Below are 20,010 nucleotides of genomic sequence, written 5' to 3'. Positions count from 1 at the left end.
GGAAATAAAGGCTCACAGAAGCTAAGTAACTTGCCCAAGTGTACACAAGCTAGTAAGGGATAGAGGTGGGCTTTTGATTCCCAGGCCAACTTCAGTATCTATCTGCCTGGCACCTTGTAGGCATCCATCAGACGTTTCCACTGAGAGAGAGGGAAGGCTTTTAGTTCCCCTGCAACCCTTTTCATGAGTGAACTCTGCCCTTCCAGGTCAGAGTCAAGATGATCCTATTGACCCCCCTGGACCAAGGTTGGCTGAAAAGAAGGACGTATTTGAAGATGGGTGAAAAGAATCTTCTTGAAATAGAAACAAATATCCTAACGTACATGGAAGACCAATGCTGAATTATCAGTGATGCATAACATTTGTGTCAAATCAGAGAGGCCATCCTTATGAAATTAGGGCATGAGGCCTCCGTGACTCGGCTTACCTGTTGCTTCCCCTGTCAAGCATGTCGACTCTCCCTTTTCCCTCCTCCCCCCATCCTGCGTTCCCGGTACAGATTTCTATTTTTCCGTGCATCCCGCACCCACCCACCCAGTTCCTAGTTCTGCTGATTTGCCTGTGTCTTCCCAGGGCCTTGTCCCTGGTATACTGTAGGGACTTAATATATGTTTAAAAAAGTGGACGGAGGAAGAAGCTCAGAGTTAGTGCTAAGCCCTAGGAAAGAGAAACTCAGAAGTTATGCATGCTTGTGAAATTCAAGCGCCATTTTCTGCTCAGGAAGTAATGCCTCTAATGAGTTGTGGAGACCAGTATAAACGTGCTGATACTTCCAGGTCACACTAAACTTGATCCTAGCATTAAAAAAATTAATGTGTTTCCTCTTCTTCCCCTCTCCCGCCCATTTGGTCTTTATCTATAAAATATATTCGTTGCATGTGTGTTACACAATATAGATATGTCTCATGTAGCATGAATCTACAATGGGCAGTTCGTGGTACTTCCGAGGAAAAGAAAAACAACTCAGGGACACATACATGTTGCCAGAAATTGTTAATTGTCTCTTCGTGTGATCTGTTTCTTTACCTAGCACTTTACAGTTTACAAGAGCCTTCACATCATTGCTCTCCCACCCCGTGAGGTGAGTTCAGGGCTGTGGCTTCCATTTACAGAGAAGGAAAGTGAGTCACAGAAATCTTTCGTGGCTTGCCATATGGCTATTTCCTTAGTTCTTAAATATCATCGTTGTAAGGCATGCCATTGATTTAACAATAGGTTTTGAGGATATAAGGAAACTACCATACTGTGTATACATATTGCTTATAAGACACATCCCAAAGTTTCTGAGACATTAAATTATATGCACTTGGAGAGGGAGACATGTATCTTAAACCTAAGAAAATGTGGTCAGTAGTGGAACAGTGACTTAACATGGCATTCTAACTCTGAGTCACTGTGTACAATTTACCTTCTCAGCTACATTATAAACTCCCACAAGCAGGGTATTTTTCTACACTTTTTACATGTCTCTCAAAAAGCGTAATGTAGTGGCTTCTGTACCAAATGCTCTCAGTTGGTTGACAAAAGAGTCCGTTTCCTCTAAAAAACAAAACTAAAAGGAGCCCTTATTTTTCATTCTTAAATTTCTGGGTACTAAAAATTCCTAGGGAATATATTTGGAAACTTCCCAGGAGCCGCATTTTATCTGCTGTTTTTGGTGGGATCTTGTTTGGTGACTAAGAATTGAATCATAAGATTGCCTCTCTGAGAAAGACAAATACCATATGATACCACTTATATGTGGAATCCGAAATATGATACCAGTTATTTACAAAACAGAAACAGACACACAGACATAGAAAATAAACTTGTGCTTCCTGAAGGGAAAAGGGGGTGTAGGGGGCATAAATTAGGAGTTTGGGACTAACAGATACACACTACTACGTATAAAATAGGTAAACAACAAGATCCTACCATCTGGCACAGGGAACTATATTCAATAATAAACCATAATGGAAAATAATATGAAAAAGAATACATATATATGTACATATATATATATACATATATATATACATAAAACTGAATCATTTTGCTGTACTCCAGAAACTAACACAACATTGTAAATCAACTATACTTCCATAACAAATAAAAATTTTTTTAAAGAAAGATTGCCTTTCTAAGTTCCTTCTCCCAATATCACCGCTCTGGGAGACTAAAAAAACTTTAGAAACCTAGGGGGTCTACAATCAAAAGTTGTATTTCCGAATGAAGTTCTGATGAACTTCAAGATGAAACTCTAGAAGTTTGGAGCTTATTATAAGATATTAGAGAAAAAAATCTTTAACATGTTTGCATGAACACAGCCTATTTTTTTTGTTTAGTATCCAGTGTACCACTGCTGAACTTGTCTTCCTAAATTCAGTTTAGATAGCCTGCATATAAAAATAAGAAAGCAAGAAATAAACCAAAGAAAGCAAGATGTAAAAAAAGAAAACTGTCACCTGTAACCATGCAGAAATTGGTTTGTCTCCAATCAGAGTTATTTTTGTATGAGGAGGAAAAAATTCAACTTTTTATTCCACCCCTGGTTTAAAAAGCAGTTAAAAAAAAAAAAAGGTTCTCCAACTCTGTGAAGTAAAAGAAATTAGCCTCAAGTGGCCGTAACTGAGCTTCCCATCGGATTATCGTGCAAGGTTGCCTTTTATTTCCTCCCCACAGTGGATAATGCATGTTCATTGTGGTTTATCTGGAGCCGGTTTCTTTTACACCCTCTGCTTATATAAAGTCGAGCTAGGACTGGGAACAGAGATTTGGGGAGCATCTGAGAGGCAGCCTCCAGCCGGAGAGAATGAAACAGTCGGGAACTCGAGCAGCCGCGTGTGAAATTGACACTCTCTGTGGTATGAGCCCCATGTTTTGCCTCCCAACGCAGACGAAGAGCCGTTAGAAACGAGACGCGTGATCCATCTCCTCTGTATGTGCTGCTTTGTTCTCACCCTTGATTTTAATTTCTCGCTCGTGTTTCTGACCTAGAATGATCGAGGCTCGGGCCCTGTCAGGACCGTGAACGTTTGGCCAGCTTGACTTGGCCACCTGGCAAAAGCAATGGTGATGAGGGCCTTCGTCCTGTTGGCTGTCTTTGCAGAAGCCTCTGCGAGATCTTGCGCTCCAAATAAAGCAGGTATGCTCTGGTGCTGTGGCCCATTTTCCTGGAAAGGAACTTTTCCTGGCACTTCCCTTCGCAGAGTTCATAGCCCTGTGCTTCTATTGTTAGGAAAATGCAATACTGCAGCCAAGTAGAAGCGCTTAAGCACCCCAACGCCCATCTGGTTTTTCCCACAGAAAGTACAAATCTATTAGGTAAAGTTACACTTTTTAAAAATTAGAGGCTGCTAAATAGATGAACAAATAGATAAAATCTTCACATTTTTTTCCCATTTTCTATTTGACTACTGCTTTTCTGTCCTGTGCCATAAATTACTGTTTCATGGCATTGTGCATAAATGGACATTTAAAATTTTATAGGCTCGTTACATGGGATGTTCATATATATATGAAACCAGATTGAATGGATTGAAAATATATATACATATTGGAAATATAAATATGAAAATACATTGAATCTGGTTTCAAAAATACATTCCTTAAAATAAGTTAAAGCTTAAAAGTGGACCAATTTTGAATACATATTAAGAATAATGCAGATATTACACAGAGGTTTCAAAAACTGTAAAAGTGGAACTTCAGTGACTGAAGTTGGGGGAAAACTTTCGTCACAGCTCATGAAGAAGAGTGGGGAAAGTATTTTTAACTAACTGCTTTGCATGCTCAGCTGTAACAGGAGCCCACCATATGTAGATGTTACCAGATCTGATTTCAGACCAGGTCTCTCCTCTTTCCAGATGTCATTCTTGTGTTTTGTTATCCGAAAACAATCATCGCCAAAATCCCAGAGTGTCCCTATGGATGGGAAGTGCACCAGCTGGCGCTTGGCGGGCTATGTTACAATGGGGTCCACGAAGCAGGTTACTACCTATTTGTCATCCCAGATTTGTCACCTAAAAACAAGTCCTATTGTGGAACCCAGTCCGAGGTAAGACCAGGCCACACGTGGAGGAGTTGCTAAGAGGAGGCAACTGGGCCCAAGAATGAGACATCTCCTGTCCACCCTTAAAAAGATTCAGAATTCACCACTTTCTTTTTAAGAGTCAGTCCCAACTCCCAAATTTCCTGAGATATTAGTGTTCTTTGAATTCTCTTCTTCTGTCTAGTTTAGGCGACTCTTTGGATTTAAATTTTACTCTCCTAATTCACTGCCTGAGCAGCTAAGCCACCTTCCGTGAGTAGAACAAAGTACATTTCCCACCTCCACCTCACTTGGAGCTCCGAGCACATGTTCACGGCTGCCATCCTTCCTGAGTTGGATGGGTGAGCCATCCTCTGCCCGAGACTTGGAAGTGGGGACAAAGGGGTGCATGTGGAAGGCATCTTAGGGACTTCCCTGGTGGTCCAGCAGTTAAGTCTCTGTGCTTCCACTGCAGGGGGCACGGGTTCAATCCCTGGTCGGGGAACTAAGATCCCACATGCCACGCGGCGTGGCCAAAAAATACAAAGATAATGGAAGGCATCTTAAAGGAGTGACCAAAGTATAACACAACCCGTAATTGGGTCTTGTGAAGTACCCAGGACAGGTAATCAGAATTAAAAGGAACCACAGACATCCTCTCGCCAAGTATCCTTATGGGATGGAGGAGAAATCTGAGACCTCCCAGCAAAGCCACTAGTTCGGGGCCACAGAACCAGTAGAGATATAGTCATGAAGGGAGCCTAGGTCTTCTGACGCTCTGGCTGACGTCTAGAACTCATACGGCCTTGACTGAAGGAGATGGTACATCTATCGGGTCTCAGTTCCTGGGGCTTCCTCCTCTTCCTAAAGGTCCCACAAGGATTCAGGGATTTAGGGAGAAGAGTCATGGGCATGATTAACAAAAACATCATGTCTTTGAATATCCTGGTAAAATGAACTAGAAATCATATGTGCAGTCTTAGGCAGATCACTTCTCAAGTGACCGTTCAAGATCCCTTTTAACTCTAATATTTGGTGATTTTAAAGTCCAACAAGTCAGAGGAAGGAAACTCAGAAATAGTGCTCATGATTGGAAGAGGGAAAGAGCAAAGAACCAGGCAGTAACGTTCTAGAGATGGGAGGTAGTGAAGGTGTCACATAAGATTACTTGGACAGGGGAAAGTAAATTAAAAGTTGATGTTAGGAGATAGAGGTTCCTGAGCCAGTCCATTTCGGTCAGAAGCCCAATGGGTATATGGATTTTTTTTAAGTGTACAACATTCAACTTAGATTATTATAAGATTATTATAAACAATCTTGAACAGACTTAAGATCTCTTTACAAAAATTATCAGCTCACCTACAAACAAGAGTGGGTGCTATATCAATGGCAGACATTCATGTCTCCCCATTGGGCATTTTTCTCTTTTTTCTTTTTTTTTTTTTCCCCCGTACGCGGGCCTCTCACTGTTGTGGCCTCTCCCGTTGCGGAGCACAGGTTCCGGACGCGCAGGCTCAGCGGCCGTGGCTCACGGGCCCAGCCGCTCCGCGGCATGTGGGATCTTCCCGGACCGGGGTATGAACCCGTGTCCTCTGCATCGGCAGGCAGACTCTCAACCACTGTGCCACCAGGGAAGCCCTGGGCTTTTTTCTGAACCATCTTCAGTCATTTATCCAAGAGGCCTCATTCACATCATGGGGGTACAGGGCCACCCTAACCGCCTTCTTTCTTTCTCCAGTACAAGCCCCCCATCTACCACTTCTACAACCACATTGTTTCCAATGACAGCACCGTGATCGTAAAGAACCAGCCTGTGAACTACTCTTTCTCCTGCTCCTACCACTCCACCTACTTGGTGAACCAGGCTGCCTTTGACCAGAGGTAAGCTGCTCAGAGAGCAGAGGGCGGGCTGCCTTGCGTGTGCTCTGCAGTCCCTGTCAACCAGGCATGTTTCAGTCCTTATGCAAAATTCTCTCCCCTTTTCAGAGTGGCCACTGTTCATGTGAAGAACGGGAGCATGGGCACATTTGAAAGCCAATTGTCTCTCAACTTCTACACTGTAAGTGGTCTCCAGGGCTCCACTGCTACCCTGGGGCCTTTCTAGGAGATTATGGGATGCTTCCTCAGCATTTGTTCTCCTCTAAGCCGTATGCAGACCCCCATTCTTGAATTTGAACTGAGACGTAAGCTTTGTTCTAGCTTTAAGCCTCTTTAAAGACTAGATGCAGCAGACATTCAGATTCATAGACTGGATGGAAGAAAGGAAAGGTGCCACAGAGGAAAAAGGGCAATCTTCCCATTTTACAGATGAGAAAATTGAGATAAGAGAAATCAAAGGTCAATAGGCAATAAAGACAGCCAAGGTCTAATTCTTAATCAAGATCAGTTTCCACCACAACCCCCTCCAGAGATTTATATTTAGGATCTAGCTCTTGTTAAAACATCGGCACAGACTAGTGAGCTTCTACCTGGGACAGGGCTAAGGGGAGAGGTTGGGGTTGGCTGCTGCCGCCTAGTTCTTTGGTCTCCAAGGCCCTTTACTTAGTGGGCCTCCTCTTTGTCGAATTTGGACATGCTGCCTACATTGACATCAAAGCTAAAGGCACTAAGAATAAAATTCTCCAGAGAAACTAAATATGCAATGGCCATTAGCCCAGCTGCCCTCCTGTTTAGATGGGGTGCTCTGTTTTTTAGACCTGCAGCTTCCAGTGAGGGGACATGCATATAGGAAATGGCCCAGCTGGCTAAAGGAAAATGCAGGCAGGAATAGAAACCTTTACTTCCAACATTAGAACTGGAAGATAGCCTTAGAGGTCACCATGTACAACCCATTCATTTTGCAAAGGAAACGACTATACTACCCGGAACTCCACTGACTCTTTGAACTTGCTTTACCAGCTCCCTGGAAGCTATTAATCTTGCTGAACTCAGAAGGTGAGAGCTAGAAGGGATCCTAGAATAACCTAGTCCATTTTATAGCTGAGGATCTGAAACCCAGCGAGGAAACGATCTGTCCAAGATCCCACAGGTGGTCCAGAGCAGTACCCAGTCTGGAACAAGGTCCCCTAACATTGGTCTACAAGGCAAACTTACTATGCAGGGAATGGAGTTACTTAAGTTTCATGACCCCTCACTTCCCCAGGCCCTTTTCAAGGCCCTGTGTCTAATTTTGTATTCAAAGTTTTGATTCTTTTAATTAAAGAGGGCTCTCTAAATAAGCTTCAAGGTCCCACAAAACCTAGATCGGCCCCAGGCTACACACCACTAGTGGTTAAGTCCTAAGAAAAGGAAATTCCATACAATCCCTTGACCTATAATCAGGGGGGTTAAAAACAGTGTGGATCACCAGGGTGAAGAAAGGATGGCAAAAGCACTGTAGTAACTGCTGAAGGTTATCCAGAGAGGAAAATAAGCTTCACACATTGACAACAGACTCAGGGGACATCCTGATGACAGGCTGTCTTTACTACTGAGCCCCTGTCTGGAAATACATGATTGTTGCTTTAACCAGATAAAATTATAGATATGACCCTATGAAGGTTTTACAACAGTTGGAAATGGAAAGGCACCACGATTGTCAGAAGTCATCATCCACCATCAGTTATGCGGAGCTAAGTTTCAGACAGAAATATCAAATCTTATAACTTTTTTAAGAAAAAACAAAAATTAGGAAGCCTGTCCCCAGCATCACCCAGACCATCCTCTAGATGGCTAGACAGACTGCTTCCTTGAACTGGTAGAAATGAGGCTAAGGCCTTCCCTAGGGCCCACCAAGACCCTTATAGGACAAACAAACCTTGGCAACGAGGGGCCTCTGAGGTTATAACCGAGACTTTGGTACTGATTAACATTCCCACAATAGGCTCGGTTTCCTGTGCCTTACCCATGAGGTTGGTATTTTTCTTCTCCTCCCTTCTTCTGCTTTGAGAGCATTCTTGTGTGTCTCTGAAGCAACAGCTGCTCGCTGCATATATTTCCATCAAATTACCAGAGACCGAGCTGTGCCCTGCGTGGCACAATAGAATGAATGCTCTGCTAGTTGCTTAGGATTCTGAGAGCTTCAAATGCCAGGCTGCAAAGCCACCAGTTCTACCCAGCATGCTTCCTCTCTTCTCTCTCTACCCGCTTCCACTCAATTCTGCCAACGGTCCGTGGTTGGTGTTCTCGGTAAAGTTATTTTGACTCCCAATCCGAAATAAAGGAAGGTAGTCAACTTGTAGAAGTAGCCTAGCACTGTGGTTAAGAAAATAGGCCTTGACATCAGACCACTGGTTTGAAGCCAGTTTCCACCATTTACTAGTTGTGTGACCTTGGACAAGTTAGTTAACCTCTCTGGGCCTCCACCTATGCATTTGTTAAGTGGGGATAATAATAGCACTTATCTGAGAGGTTTGTTATGAGGGTTAAATGAAATAATCCTTATAAAACCCTTTCCACAGTTCCTGGCAGCAAAGTAAATGCCCGAGGAAATAGTCATTCTCACAATTGTAAGCTTTGACCTTGTTTAAAGTGGAAACTGAGAACTCCTAGCACCAGCACTGTTACCTTTATAGGGTTGAACATCAATGTCAGACTGGGATTAGGTTGCCTTCTATTCAATCAAAATGGTATTGACTATTCCTTTTAGTTAGACAGAGACAAATGCCAAAGCTTGGGATGGAACGAAGGCAAGCAATAGAGACCAAAATCATAGACTTCCAGAGTCAGAACAAACCTCAGAGGTGATTAATCTTGACCTTCCACCCAATGCCCAAAACCCTTCTGCAAGGCTGCTGAGGGATGGGTACCCCACCTCTTCCAAGGGCAATGGCAAGTTGGACCTTCTCATGTTAGGTCAGCATGTGAAATCTGATGTCATGAAATCTGACATTCCGAACTCTGGCCCACTGGTCCTGGTTCTGTCCTCTGAAACGATACTACATGTTACTGATGGTCCTTCAACTGGCTCAAGCTTGTCTTCCCCAAACTAAACATCGTCCCATTCTTGATGGTCCATTATCATCCTAGTAACTCTCTTCTCTGTATGATTTCCTGGGTTAATGCCCCCGTTAAAAGGCAGAGCCCAGAATTTGCCAAAATAAACTGTCCGGGTACTAAAGGGTAAGCTATCTGGACATAGGTCCCTAATTTTCACGTTACAAAGAAAGTAGGGGGAAATCACACGGAGTATTGCCTCACTGTCAGGTGAGAAGTGGAGAAACTGTCCCTTAAAAGCGTTTTGCTTCAGAAATTGAATTAAGTGTGCAGATTCTGTGCTCCACTATGTAACATAATCAGGAAGTTTCCCTGCAAGTGGAGGTATTATTCCAATATTCCAATTCTTGGTTCCCGGGAGATGGGGCCAGGAGAAGCACCTCTGGCTACACTGGGGACGGCGGTCTATGATTTGGGTCTCTATGTAGCGCAGTCTCCTGGACGTACATGTGATGTCCTCATCCCTTCTAAGGTGGCACCAGCATCCTAGGAGGTACAGCCTCTCTGGTCCCGGCGGGTCTCACTGTGGTCTCATGTGCCTGTGCCTTTGGGTTGTTCCTCCCCCCTCCCGTCCTGATTCATCTGCTCCTGTCAGACCCAACTGCTCAGTCTGACAGATCATAACGCCCGGTGTCAATTTCCTTCCAAAGAATGCCAAGTTCACCATTAAGAGGGAAGCGCCTTTTACCCTGGAGACATACGAAATCGGTTCAGATCTGTTTGCAGGAGTAGAAGCCAAAGGGTTAAGCATTAGGTAAGTGTGTGTTCTTAATGTTTGTATTTATAAATACAAAGAAGAGAAGAAAAAAAAAACCAAACAAAAACAGCCCAGAGGCGTTTTAATCACCCGAAGTTTCTAGGCATACAACTCCCTAGCTCACAGTGATGAGTTTTGTTTCATTTCCAGGTTTAAAGTGGTTTTGAACAGCTGCTGGGCCACACCTTCGGCTGACTTCATGTATCCCTTGCAGTGGCAGCTAATCAGCAAGGGGTAGGTACGGCTCTCGGGACCACAGGGCTGAGAGGTGGGGCTCAGTAGGTCCAGGGCTGCTCTGGCTTGGGACAGCTTGGAAGGAAGAGGCGGAGACTGTTGGGGTCACATCAGTGACTTCCTCTGTGCTTCCAGACTGAGTACTGATACCAGGAATCACTAACATAGTGCTTTCTAGGTACCAGGTTCTGTTCTGAGAGCTTTATCATATACTAACTCATTTGCCTTACAACAGGTAGGTATTATTACTATCATCCCCATTTTCCAGATGAGAAAACTGAGGCACAGGAGGGGTTAAGTAATGTCACATAGTTAGTGTGTGTGTGTGTTTATGGGGAAGTGGGCAGGTTGGGGTCAAACCTCATCAATCTGCCATCAGAACCCTGATGAGAACTAACTTAGATATCCATGTAAAAAGCTTAGTACATAGTACCTAGCTGGTATTCAATCAATTTTAATAATAGCATTGTTTTTATTTACTAATAATTTCATAGGTAACGGGGAGTTCTTAAAATTTGGAGTAGAGGACTAAAGTAATAGGATTATAGTATAGAAATGTGATTCTGGAAATCACACACAGGGTGGTTAGAAAGAGAACATGGGAGTAGAAAGACCAGATTAGAGGCTGTGGCAGCTCTAGTGCCGAAAGTGATAAGACCTGAATCAAGGCTGTAGCTAAGTGAGTGGAAAGAAGGTCATCCAACATCACCCAAGGGAGGGAGAAGCAATAAAAATTTAGCAACCAATTGGATATGGTAGAGGGAAGGACAGGGCACAATGAGGAACATGTGACAAAGAATGCTGCTGCACTGTGAATTGTGAAGATGAGAAGTTGTTTGTCATAGGCTCCTAGGGAAGAGAGGTTCTGGATAAGGGAGTTTGGATTCTCCTTGAGTTCAGGGATGACATATTGACCTTGAGATGACAGTTGTCTAGAAGCACTTAGAATTGTAACTTTGGAAAAGGATGAGGATGAGTTAGACTAGAGATTCAGGCGTCATCCACACAAACAGTGAACACAGAAGAGGCCATTCCCCAAACCAAAGCAGACCAGTTACACTGGAACCATCAGGGCTGAGTAAACACTGCCGCCAGGGACAAAGATGATAAGATAACAAAGGTGAAGCCACTTTGGATCTTTATCTATTTTTATTTAACAAACACTTATACAGCCCTTACAACATACCAGGCATTACTCTAGGTAGGTGCTTTGCAAATACTAATTTATTTCAATTTCATTAAACTTCCTATAGAGTAGGTAGTATAACAATCACTATTTTATACATGAGGAAACTGAGGCACAGATAAGTTCAGAAACTTACCGAGAGTCTAAGCTAGTAAAGGGATGGATGATCTGGGCAGCGTTATCTCTTGATAACACAGGGTAGGACAGGCCAGCAAGGCCCACACCCAAGCAACCCATCTTCCTGCAGAGATGGGAGCTTAGTTTGGGTCCTTATTTCACATCTGTCATTGAATGATTCATTTAGGCTCTGTTGATGATGGTGCAAATCAAATGACCTCAGGGAGATTCTGAAATAAATTACTGACCTATAGGGACCTTGAAATTACCAAGAGGCACTGGGAACCTCTCTCAACCAATAGCCACACAAGGGCAAAGCCTTCTGCCACACCATGGAATCATCTCCTCAGATAGTTCTAGTGCCCCTGCACACCTAGTGGATGTGTCATGTGGCAGAAAAGGGAATGCTTGTGGCTTTGGGGTAGTCACTACAAGTGGTCCTCAAACTCTAGTGTGCACAGGAATTCCTTTGGGTATCTGCTAGGCATGCAGACACGTTGTAAACCTACAACATCAGAAGGTCCCTAGGTGAACCCTGGGACTCTGCATTTAAGCACAGCCAAATTAAAGACACCCTGACCTAGTTGCAAATACTGCCTAACCGAAATGGCCCCTTGAGGTTGGAGATAATTGCATGAAGACCAGTGTCAAAGGGGAGAATTAGAAAGGCCACTCCCATAACCTCCCAGATGGTTTTGGTTCACACCAGGCCCTTTGGAAGGAAAACCCAGTTTTCAAGAAAGCCTGGAGATATTAGAATAGGAATTTTGATCTCAGGTGGAGAAGTGATGATGGTGTGAAAGCTTCCCCGTGGGCATTCCACAATCCCGAGATACCTGTCACGGAGGGACAGGTGCCACAGCCAGCGCCAAGAGGCAGCAGTGCCAAGGCATCTAGGCCTGCCTGTCACTTGCCTCCTTCCTGCCGTCAGCAAAGCTCTGCTTTATATTGTTCCCACTGTCTGACACCGTACCCGGACACTCCAGCAGCCAGGAGCTATTTTAAGGACTTAGTCTTGAGTTCGTACAAGGATCTCGGGTTTAATGACCGAATGATCCTTCAAGAGTCTTGTTTCACAGCTCAGAAAATGCCCCTAGCTCTTGTCACTACTCAGAGGCCACCACAAACAGATCCCAGCTTCTGGCCCTGGTCCAGATATAAGGTGCAGTTTTCATGGCTCGTTTCACTCACTCTCAGAGTTAACATCCCCTCCGTCCTACCTCTGATTTGGCCCCTAATGTCTGGTTCTGATGGACTGGGATGGGGGAGGGTCCACCATGAAGTTTCCCTGGGGCGACTGCACTGCTCCCTAGTGTGTGTGTTGAGTTGGAAGGACGATAGAGTCAGAGAAACACGCCAGGCGGGGCATGAACTTCGGGTTCCACTGAGGTGCTGTCCACTGGTCTTTAGCTTTTGAACCCATAGACCTCTGTTCCGTAGAGGACAGGTTCTGGAGCTCATTGTCACCTGCATACTGGCCCTCACACTCTGTGGGTCTCGCTGTACATTCCCGAGAACCACTGTGTCTGTTCCCAACCTGGCTGACTGTCTGGCACTTACGTAGGGAATCCTATGAGCTTGGTAAATGAAAAGGTATTGGGCTTAAACCAGGCTTTCCCAGTCTCCACACTGTTGACTTTTGGGGGCTGGATCATTCTCTGTTGTGGGGTCTGTCCTGTTCCCTGCAGGGCATTCTGCAGCATCCCTGGTTTCTACCCTCTAGGTGTCAGGAGTATCTTCCCCCCAGTCATGACAGCCACATGTCAAATTTCCCCTGGGGGGCAAAACGGCCCCCAGGTGAGAACAATTGGTTTCGACAAATGCCCATCTATGTCATTATTTTTTCTTTTACTGCAGTTGTACATTTGGGACTTTGAAACTTCCCAAATATTACACTCTCATTATAGAGAATTAAAAAAAAAAAAAAACATAAAGGTGAAAAAAGAAAACAAAAGCTGTCCATAATAGCCAGTGTTAACATTTAAATGGTATCCTTCCAGCCATTTTTTTCTGTGCTCATATTAAAAATATCTTTACAAAGGTAATTATATAATAGAATAGATATAGCGCTTAAATAGTACAATGTAAATTCAAATTCCCGGTGGCAAAACCTCACAATACACACACAGCAATATGTTGGGTGTGACCTGGGCCTAGGTGGCTGTGAGAGCACTTTGGGAAATGCCGTTCCCAGCACCACCATCTTTATTTTGGACATATGCGGGGAGTCTGTACGTATCCCAGTCCTCCAGAGGAGAGGACATTGTCTGGGGGATTTCATTTCTTGGGGACAGAGATGTGGTAACTTCCAGATGTGTGGCTTCTCGTAAGTTGCTCCACCCTTGCTATACTCTATCTGTAGAATGGGGATGGTCACAGCCGTCTCATAGCTCCTCCAACTGACCCCGAAGAAATGAGGATAAGTGAGGTGCTGCCACAGTGCTTCAGAAGGATAATGTGCTGTGTAACAGCCCAGGGGAGGCCGTGCGTGACTTTGCCTCAGACGCCCTTGCTAGAGTTCATGAGATGACCTTGTCTCTCCCCCTTGCCTCCCCCGACCGCGTGTGCTCCAGCTGCCCTACGGATGAAACAGTCATCGTGTATGAGAATGGGAAAGGCCACAGGGCAACCTTCCAATTCAATGCTTTCCGGTTCCAGAACATCCCCAAATTGTCCAAGGTGTGGTTACACTGTGAGACTTTCATCTGTGACAGTGAGAAGCTCTCCTGCCCAGTGGTGAGCCACCCTTCCCGGAATGAGAATATTACCTGAGGCTGTGAGGGTGAGGGGATGGTATTTGAGAAGCTGTATTTTTACCTGGGAAATTGTCAACAGACCAGTGTAGATATGTGTGAGGACATACTGGAGGAAAGGCTGCTGAGGGTAGGGGCAGACGTTCCAGGCGTGTCTGCCCTGCCACAAACAAGCTACATGGTCTGGCCCAGGTCACTTAACCCCAGAGCCTGGTTTTCTCATCTTTAAAGATAGAGTGATGATGAGTAATGGCGGTCCTTCTCTTTTCAGAGAGCAATGTTAGGGAAAATGAAAGCAACAACAGACATGGAGATGCTTTGAAAAAGTTAACAGGACAAGGGAGATTCAAAATTCAGCTGGTAGCAATAGGCTCTGAATGGAAGTCGAAGGTAGGTATTTTTAGCTCTTGACTTACCAGCCTGAACGTCCGTCTCGGAGACTTAAGATGGACAAGAGAGATGTTGCAGGAATTCGCGACATGAGGTCACAGCTGTTCCGACCACGTGAGAGGAAGGGCTTCCCAGACATGTTTAGTAGCTCATGCAGGAGGGTCAGTTTCCCCTCCTCTTCCTCCACCAAGAAGTTGCTGCAGAATCAGTCAACATGCATAATGAATTCAGGTGGAAGAAAATTTTCCATCGCGACCAGGTGTGAACCTGGTCCTCAGAGCAGTGGTTCCAAAGTGTGGTCCACACTGCTTCAGCATTACCTGGGAACTTGTTAGGGATGCAAATTCTCAGTGCCCCACCCCACCCCCTGGCCCCAGACCACCTGATTCAGACACTCTGGGCGGACCCAGCAATCTGTGTTTTAACAAGCTCTTCAAGTGGCGTGCATGTTTGAGAACCACTGCTTTGAAGATCTAAAAGTGTTCAATTCCAAACTGTTACCTCCTCCAGTCTATTTGGACCGGAGACCTCAGGGAGGAAGGACACAGTGTTTCTGAAGAGGGTACCTGCTCGCATTGCCTATAGTAACCAACAGAAATAAGATGATAATCTCTATTTCTGTTGATTCATTTAGCCAGCCAGTGGTCACTTACGAGCACAAACAGAGAAAGGGAAGGGAGTAGAGAAACATTTAACTGTTCATGAAAGGATTATTATTGGCACTACATTTAAAAAAGGAAAGGAACCAGAACACATTTTGCAGGTATCCACGTCTCAAATCACAGTGATGAGAGTAACTATGGGTAAAAGCCTTACTTCTCATCAAAAGAAACGGAGTCAGTTCCTCCCACATGCAATGCAGATTTGTTCCAGCTTGAAGAGTTAAGGACGGAAAGATTTCTTCCTTTTCTCAAGTTGGAGAAGCAATGGAATACATCGCTCTGGGTTATAAAAACAGTAAGGGAACTAATGTCTGAGGCCTGGGGAATTTTGACTCCGTCAACTTTGTGACTTCTTAAAAAAAATCTCTTTTCTCTCCTGTGTTTTTTTCTCATCCCACCTCTCCCCTCGGCTTCTCCTGGGTCTCCAGACTTGTGACAAACGAAAACGCCTCCTCCAGGACCAGACTGGGGGCGTCCTGGTCGTCGAGCTCTCCCTCCGTAGTAAGCTTCTCTGTTTTCCAAATGGTTGCCCTCATGCTGGGCTGCGTCCACAGGCACGGCCGGTTTGAGCATTTTAACTGAATTGCCAAACCAGTTGTGCCTGTAGACACAACCTTTACCTGCAACGCGTCTCCTCACCTTGGGGGTGGGTAACTCACGCCCGACCAAGGAGGTTTGTTAACTACCCTGAAAAGTTCGGTCTGTGGCCTCAATTCCAATGCCCCCCAGGGACTAGGAAGTGCTGAGCTTCCACACACAGTGTGCAGGTGATAATAATAATAGAAAATGAAACGTACTGGGGCGTCCAGGGCACGTCAACAAAACTAGTAAAGGAGCTGGGTGGGCCCTGGGGTTTCAGAAATAAAGGAGATCCACACGGGCCCTGTCCTCAAGAATGTACCATCCAGCAAGGAGGGAGATGCTAAATGCTAAGGGAAAGGGAGATAATTACTGTCAGTGGGGGTGGGGGAGGTAGGGTCTATGGGAATAGACGGGTAGGCAGCTCAGCGTAGTCAGGCTTAGGGAGGACCTCTGCGAGTCGTCTTTAAGTCTGACCTCAAGAGTGCCGTGACATCAAGGGGGGGACAAGGCCTGGGAGCTTTAGGGGATGGTCACCCAACTCTGGTCAGGAGCCCAACCCCATCTGCTGCCTGATTTTGTATGACCTGTAAGCTAAGGGCAGTTTTTCCTTTTTATGTGGTTGAAAAAAATCAAAAGAAACAATATTTCATAACACAAAAATTATATGAAATTCAAACTTCATTGTATATACAGAAAGTTTTGTTGGGACATAGCCACACTGGTTCATTTGGGGCTTGTCTCCAGCTACTTTCGACAGCGTCAAGTAGCTGCAATAGAGACCGAGTGGCCTGCGAAGCTGAATAAGTTTACCATCACCCGCCCTTTGCAGAAAGTTTACCAACCCCTGCCATAGAGAGCTGAGATGAAAATGGTGTGAGATGAAGCCTCTGTCAACCCTGCAAGAAACTTTGTGCTAAAGACAATGGGAGCGGGTTGGTTTCATCAGGGGAGAATCCAGTCAGGTTTGTGTTTTAGGAACGCAGCTCTGAGACTTCTCCCTCTGTGATCTTTTCTTAAACCTTCTGTATTCTTTCTTTACTCACTACAGGCAGGGGATCCTCCGGTCTCTATAGCTTCTCAGGTAAGGAAAAGAGACAGCTCTGGGTAATGCTTTTAACAGGCAGATGTGCGTTTTAAAAGAGGCTTACCTTTGGCCCCAGCAAAGCCTTTACCTGAATGAGTTGGGGGGGGATCGGAGGTCGAGAGGTCTCTCTCCAACCAGCCCCTGAGCTCTGAAGGGAGGGAGGAGCTGGGGGCAAGCTGGATGAAGCAGAGCTGGTTCCCCCACCCCCCTACCAAGTCTAAGCAAAGACATCACCAGGTGGTGCCTCTTGGGTTTCTGTGTTCAGAAAACATGATTTTCAATGATCTGTTCATTCAACAAATATTTCTGAGTCCCTTCTGTGACCCTGCCCCTCATGAACTGAGTGACCTTGGGCCATGACCCCACTCCTGCATTCCCCAGTTTCCTCTGTGAAATTGGGTTAATAATTGCCCATATCATACACAGAAGTTGTTGTGTGGATTAACTATTACAGCTAAGAGCACGAAACAATGCCCAGAAAGCAACAGACAACCAGTAACGATCAGCTGTGATTACTGACTCTGTACCAGGCACTTTTCTAGGCGGTGTGACTGCTGCAGTGAACAAGGCAGGCAAGGCTCCTGCCCTTCCTAATATGCATGAAGTATGGTGGGTGGGGCCGAATAATGATTTAGACAGCAGTCCGGGAAGCACCTTAGAGGAAGAAGCACTTCAGCTAAGACCCAAGGTCTCACCAAATGATGCGAGAAGATGGGTCAGGCAGGTCTATTTATAAACAAACTCACAGATGTAAGATTTGCTCTCACAATTACAGGAAACCATGCAAGCCAACTGTTTGAGACTCTAAGATGCACCATCTGGAGTCTACAGTGAAACGAACCATCACTGTATTATCGAAGTTCAGGTTCCCATCTGTCAGAGGTCCCTATCCTAGGCTTATCTGTTGGGTTCTTCGTACTGATGAAAGTGAGCTATGGAAACCCCAGAGGACGAACAAAACTATGTACAAAATGTGCAGAGTTTTATGGAAACCTACTGAACGTCTCTGAGTTGACTCACTTATGTTGACTTGACTCTTTTGTTGCGTTCTCCTTACTCCTTGTCGAACTGTTTGTCTCCTTTCCTGTCTGGTCCACAGATGTTCTCTATCACCTCATCGTGATGCTGGGGATTTGTGCTGTGTTATAAGGGAGAGCCAGGCAGGCAGCTGCAGTTCCTCCACCCAAGACCATCTCCTCTGTCAATGACAAACTCACATTTATTGTGCTGCCAAAAAGAACAAACAGAAGACCGTATTGTTGGGAAGCAGAGAACAGCGCTTTGCCAAATATGTGTTCCAGTGATTTTTGTGAATTTCAGCGATTGTTTTTCTTCGGTGCCCCACTTCCTCTTGTGACTTCCTGTGGCTCTTAGATTCTGCCGTCCCTCCCCTGCAGCCGGCGGAGGAGTCTCCTTTTCCCATAGTCAAGTCGAGACTAGAGTGGACTCCTTTGAAAGCTATTCTAATTTTAAAAGACTAGCACACCCAACCAAGTGCAGCTGAGCATTTTGAGGACTTTAAAGTACTGAGGACGGAATGCACAGGAACAACCAACTTTGCCGAAGGAGCCTTTGTCTTTGAGGCTGTGCAATTCCTATCTAAGGACCAGAGCTGAGCCACCAGGCGGGGGTTCTAATATTTCAAATGATGATGTGGGAATCAGAGTAGAAAACATTCGTTTGCTCAAACCTGAATAATATAAAGGAAAGTGATTCTCGAGAGCCCCCAGTGAGTGCTAACCCAACTGGTGTTTTATTATAAGTTTTCTTAAATGGGTATAAACAGTATATACGTATACACTCCTTATTTTTATAGCTGATATAAACGTCTAAGATTGAAAGAAAATTACAAATTGAATAGGACTCAGGCTACAAAAAGACTAAAACTCACATTAGCATTCATTGAACATGATAATGCGGCATTGCCTAAATGAAACTGCTACCTGTAACATGCTTCAGAGGGACTGCCACGACAGTCTCTTCAGCTTGGCAACCCCATCCTACTCGTGATGCCCGAGGCTCTCACTATTTCTATCTGCTCTGCTAAGAAATCTTCATTTGTAGAGAATGGTCTGACCTCATTTAGCCTTTACTTCAACATTCAAGCCCATATCTTTTTTTGTCTCAGTAACCTACGACCATTCGAATGGAACCAACAAAAACTCGGAAACACAAATGCAAATAAAATGAAAACAAACGGCCAGTGAAATCACGTGGTTTCTCATGCTGAGAGCACTGCCACCCCAGTGATCCAGAACATGTTGAGAGTAATGATTTACACAGTCAAGCAAATAAAAAGGGAAAGAAGCGGTCCTGGTAGAGAATTGGCGGATCCCTGAAAACGCACTGAGGACCCCGGTTTGAAGCTAGAAGCTGAGATGCGCTAGGAAAAGCCTGAGCTTTAAATTCTGTTCTTTGTCTTGTAGAGACTCAACTAGCGGGCTTATCATTGGAAAACACGTCAGTTTGTATCTCTGTATTTAATGTATTTGAGAAGTTTTGGGATCTGTAGTTTGATGGTTCTCCTACAACCATGTTAATGAACTCGGAAATTAAGCTGGTTCTCAAACCTCTGGAGACACAGAGCGCATGTTTAGCAATAAGCTCGATTAAAATGACTCGTAGCTGAAACTGGTCTCAAAGCTGGTCCTCCAACCAGTTTGGGATCTCTTCTTCCTATATATTCAGAATTTTTGTAGTCAGGAAGGACAGAAGACATATTTCATTGGTTCTAGTCAAAAACTCTTAAATAGCATACTCACAGCCATAATCATAAATCCTTGGCTGTCAGAGTAAAACAAAGTTGTGCTAGTTTTGCTTTGTTTTAGCATAATGTTTAATGATCTTGTATCTCTTGGTGGTGCTACGGAATAAATAAAATGCCTTAAAATAAATAACCTATGACTATAGCTTACAGTGTAAATATATCATGTTGGTAGCCAAATCTTCAACCCTCCCACTGGTTTCTACAACTAGAGCTTCTTAAATTCACATATATATCACAGGCTTTCAATCATTTCATCCTGCAGCTGCATTTCAGAAATTCCACTATTGTGTTTCTAGGCAAGGAGGCAGAGCCATTTTGCATGATTAATGTCTGGGGGAAAAGTTTTTGTGGTCATCCCTGTCTCTAAGGCCCTCACGTCTGTCACCAGCAACGGCATGTGCTTCAACTCAAAGTCAACAGCCCCATGATGCTTGGTTGCATGTTTCATGTTTCACAACTTCTCTACTAAGGAATGAAGAGAAAGTCACTCTCCAA

General features: G+C 44.6%; 1 protein-coding gene across 1 annotated transcript; it reads left to right on the top strand.

The window, feature by feature from the left end:
- The first annotated feature begins 2,943 nt into the window (after window positions 1–2,943).
- On the top strand, window positions 2,944–17,897 carry TECTB (tectorin beta). The gene is made up of 10 exons (XM_060033561.1): window positions 2,944–3,124; window positions 3,846–4,036; window positions 5,748–5,890; window positions 5,996–6,068; window positions 9,634–9,737; window positions 9,891–9,974; window positions 13,851–14,013; window positions 15,511–15,583; window positions 16,713–16,745; window positions 17,848–17,897. Exons 1-10 carry the CDS (start codon window positions 3,049–3,051, stop codon window positions 17,895–17,897), a joined length of 990 nt encoding a protein of 329 aa, XP_059889544.1. The 5' UTR covers window positions 2,944–3,048.
- Window positions 17,898–20,010: the final 2,113 nt, after the last annotated feature.

This window comes from Delphinus delphis, chromosome 16 (assembly GCF_949987515.2).
Source record: "Delphinus delphis chromosome 16, mDelDel1.2, whole genome shotgun sequence".
NCBI classification, from domain to species: Eukaryota; Metazoa; Chordata; class Mammalia; order Artiodactyla; family Delphinidae; genus Delphinus; species Delphinus delphis.
The sequence above is the reverse complement of the archived record's forward strand: the minus strand, read 5'-3'. Positions and strand labels throughout refer to the sequence as shown.

Coding starts and splice junctions, on each gene's coding strand:
- TECTB (XM_060033561.1), top strand. CDS start 3,049: ATGGTGATGAGGGCCTTCGTCCTGTTGGCTGTCTTTGCAGAAGCCTCT. Junction 9,738..9,890: donor GCCAAAGGGTTAAGCATTAG/GTAAGTGTGTGT, acceptor TTTCATTTCCAG/GTTTAAAGTGGTTTTGAACA. Junction 15,584..16,712: donor CGTCGAGCTCTCCCTCCGTA/GTAAGCTTCTCT, acceptor TACTCACTACAG/GCAGGGGATCCTCCGGTCTC.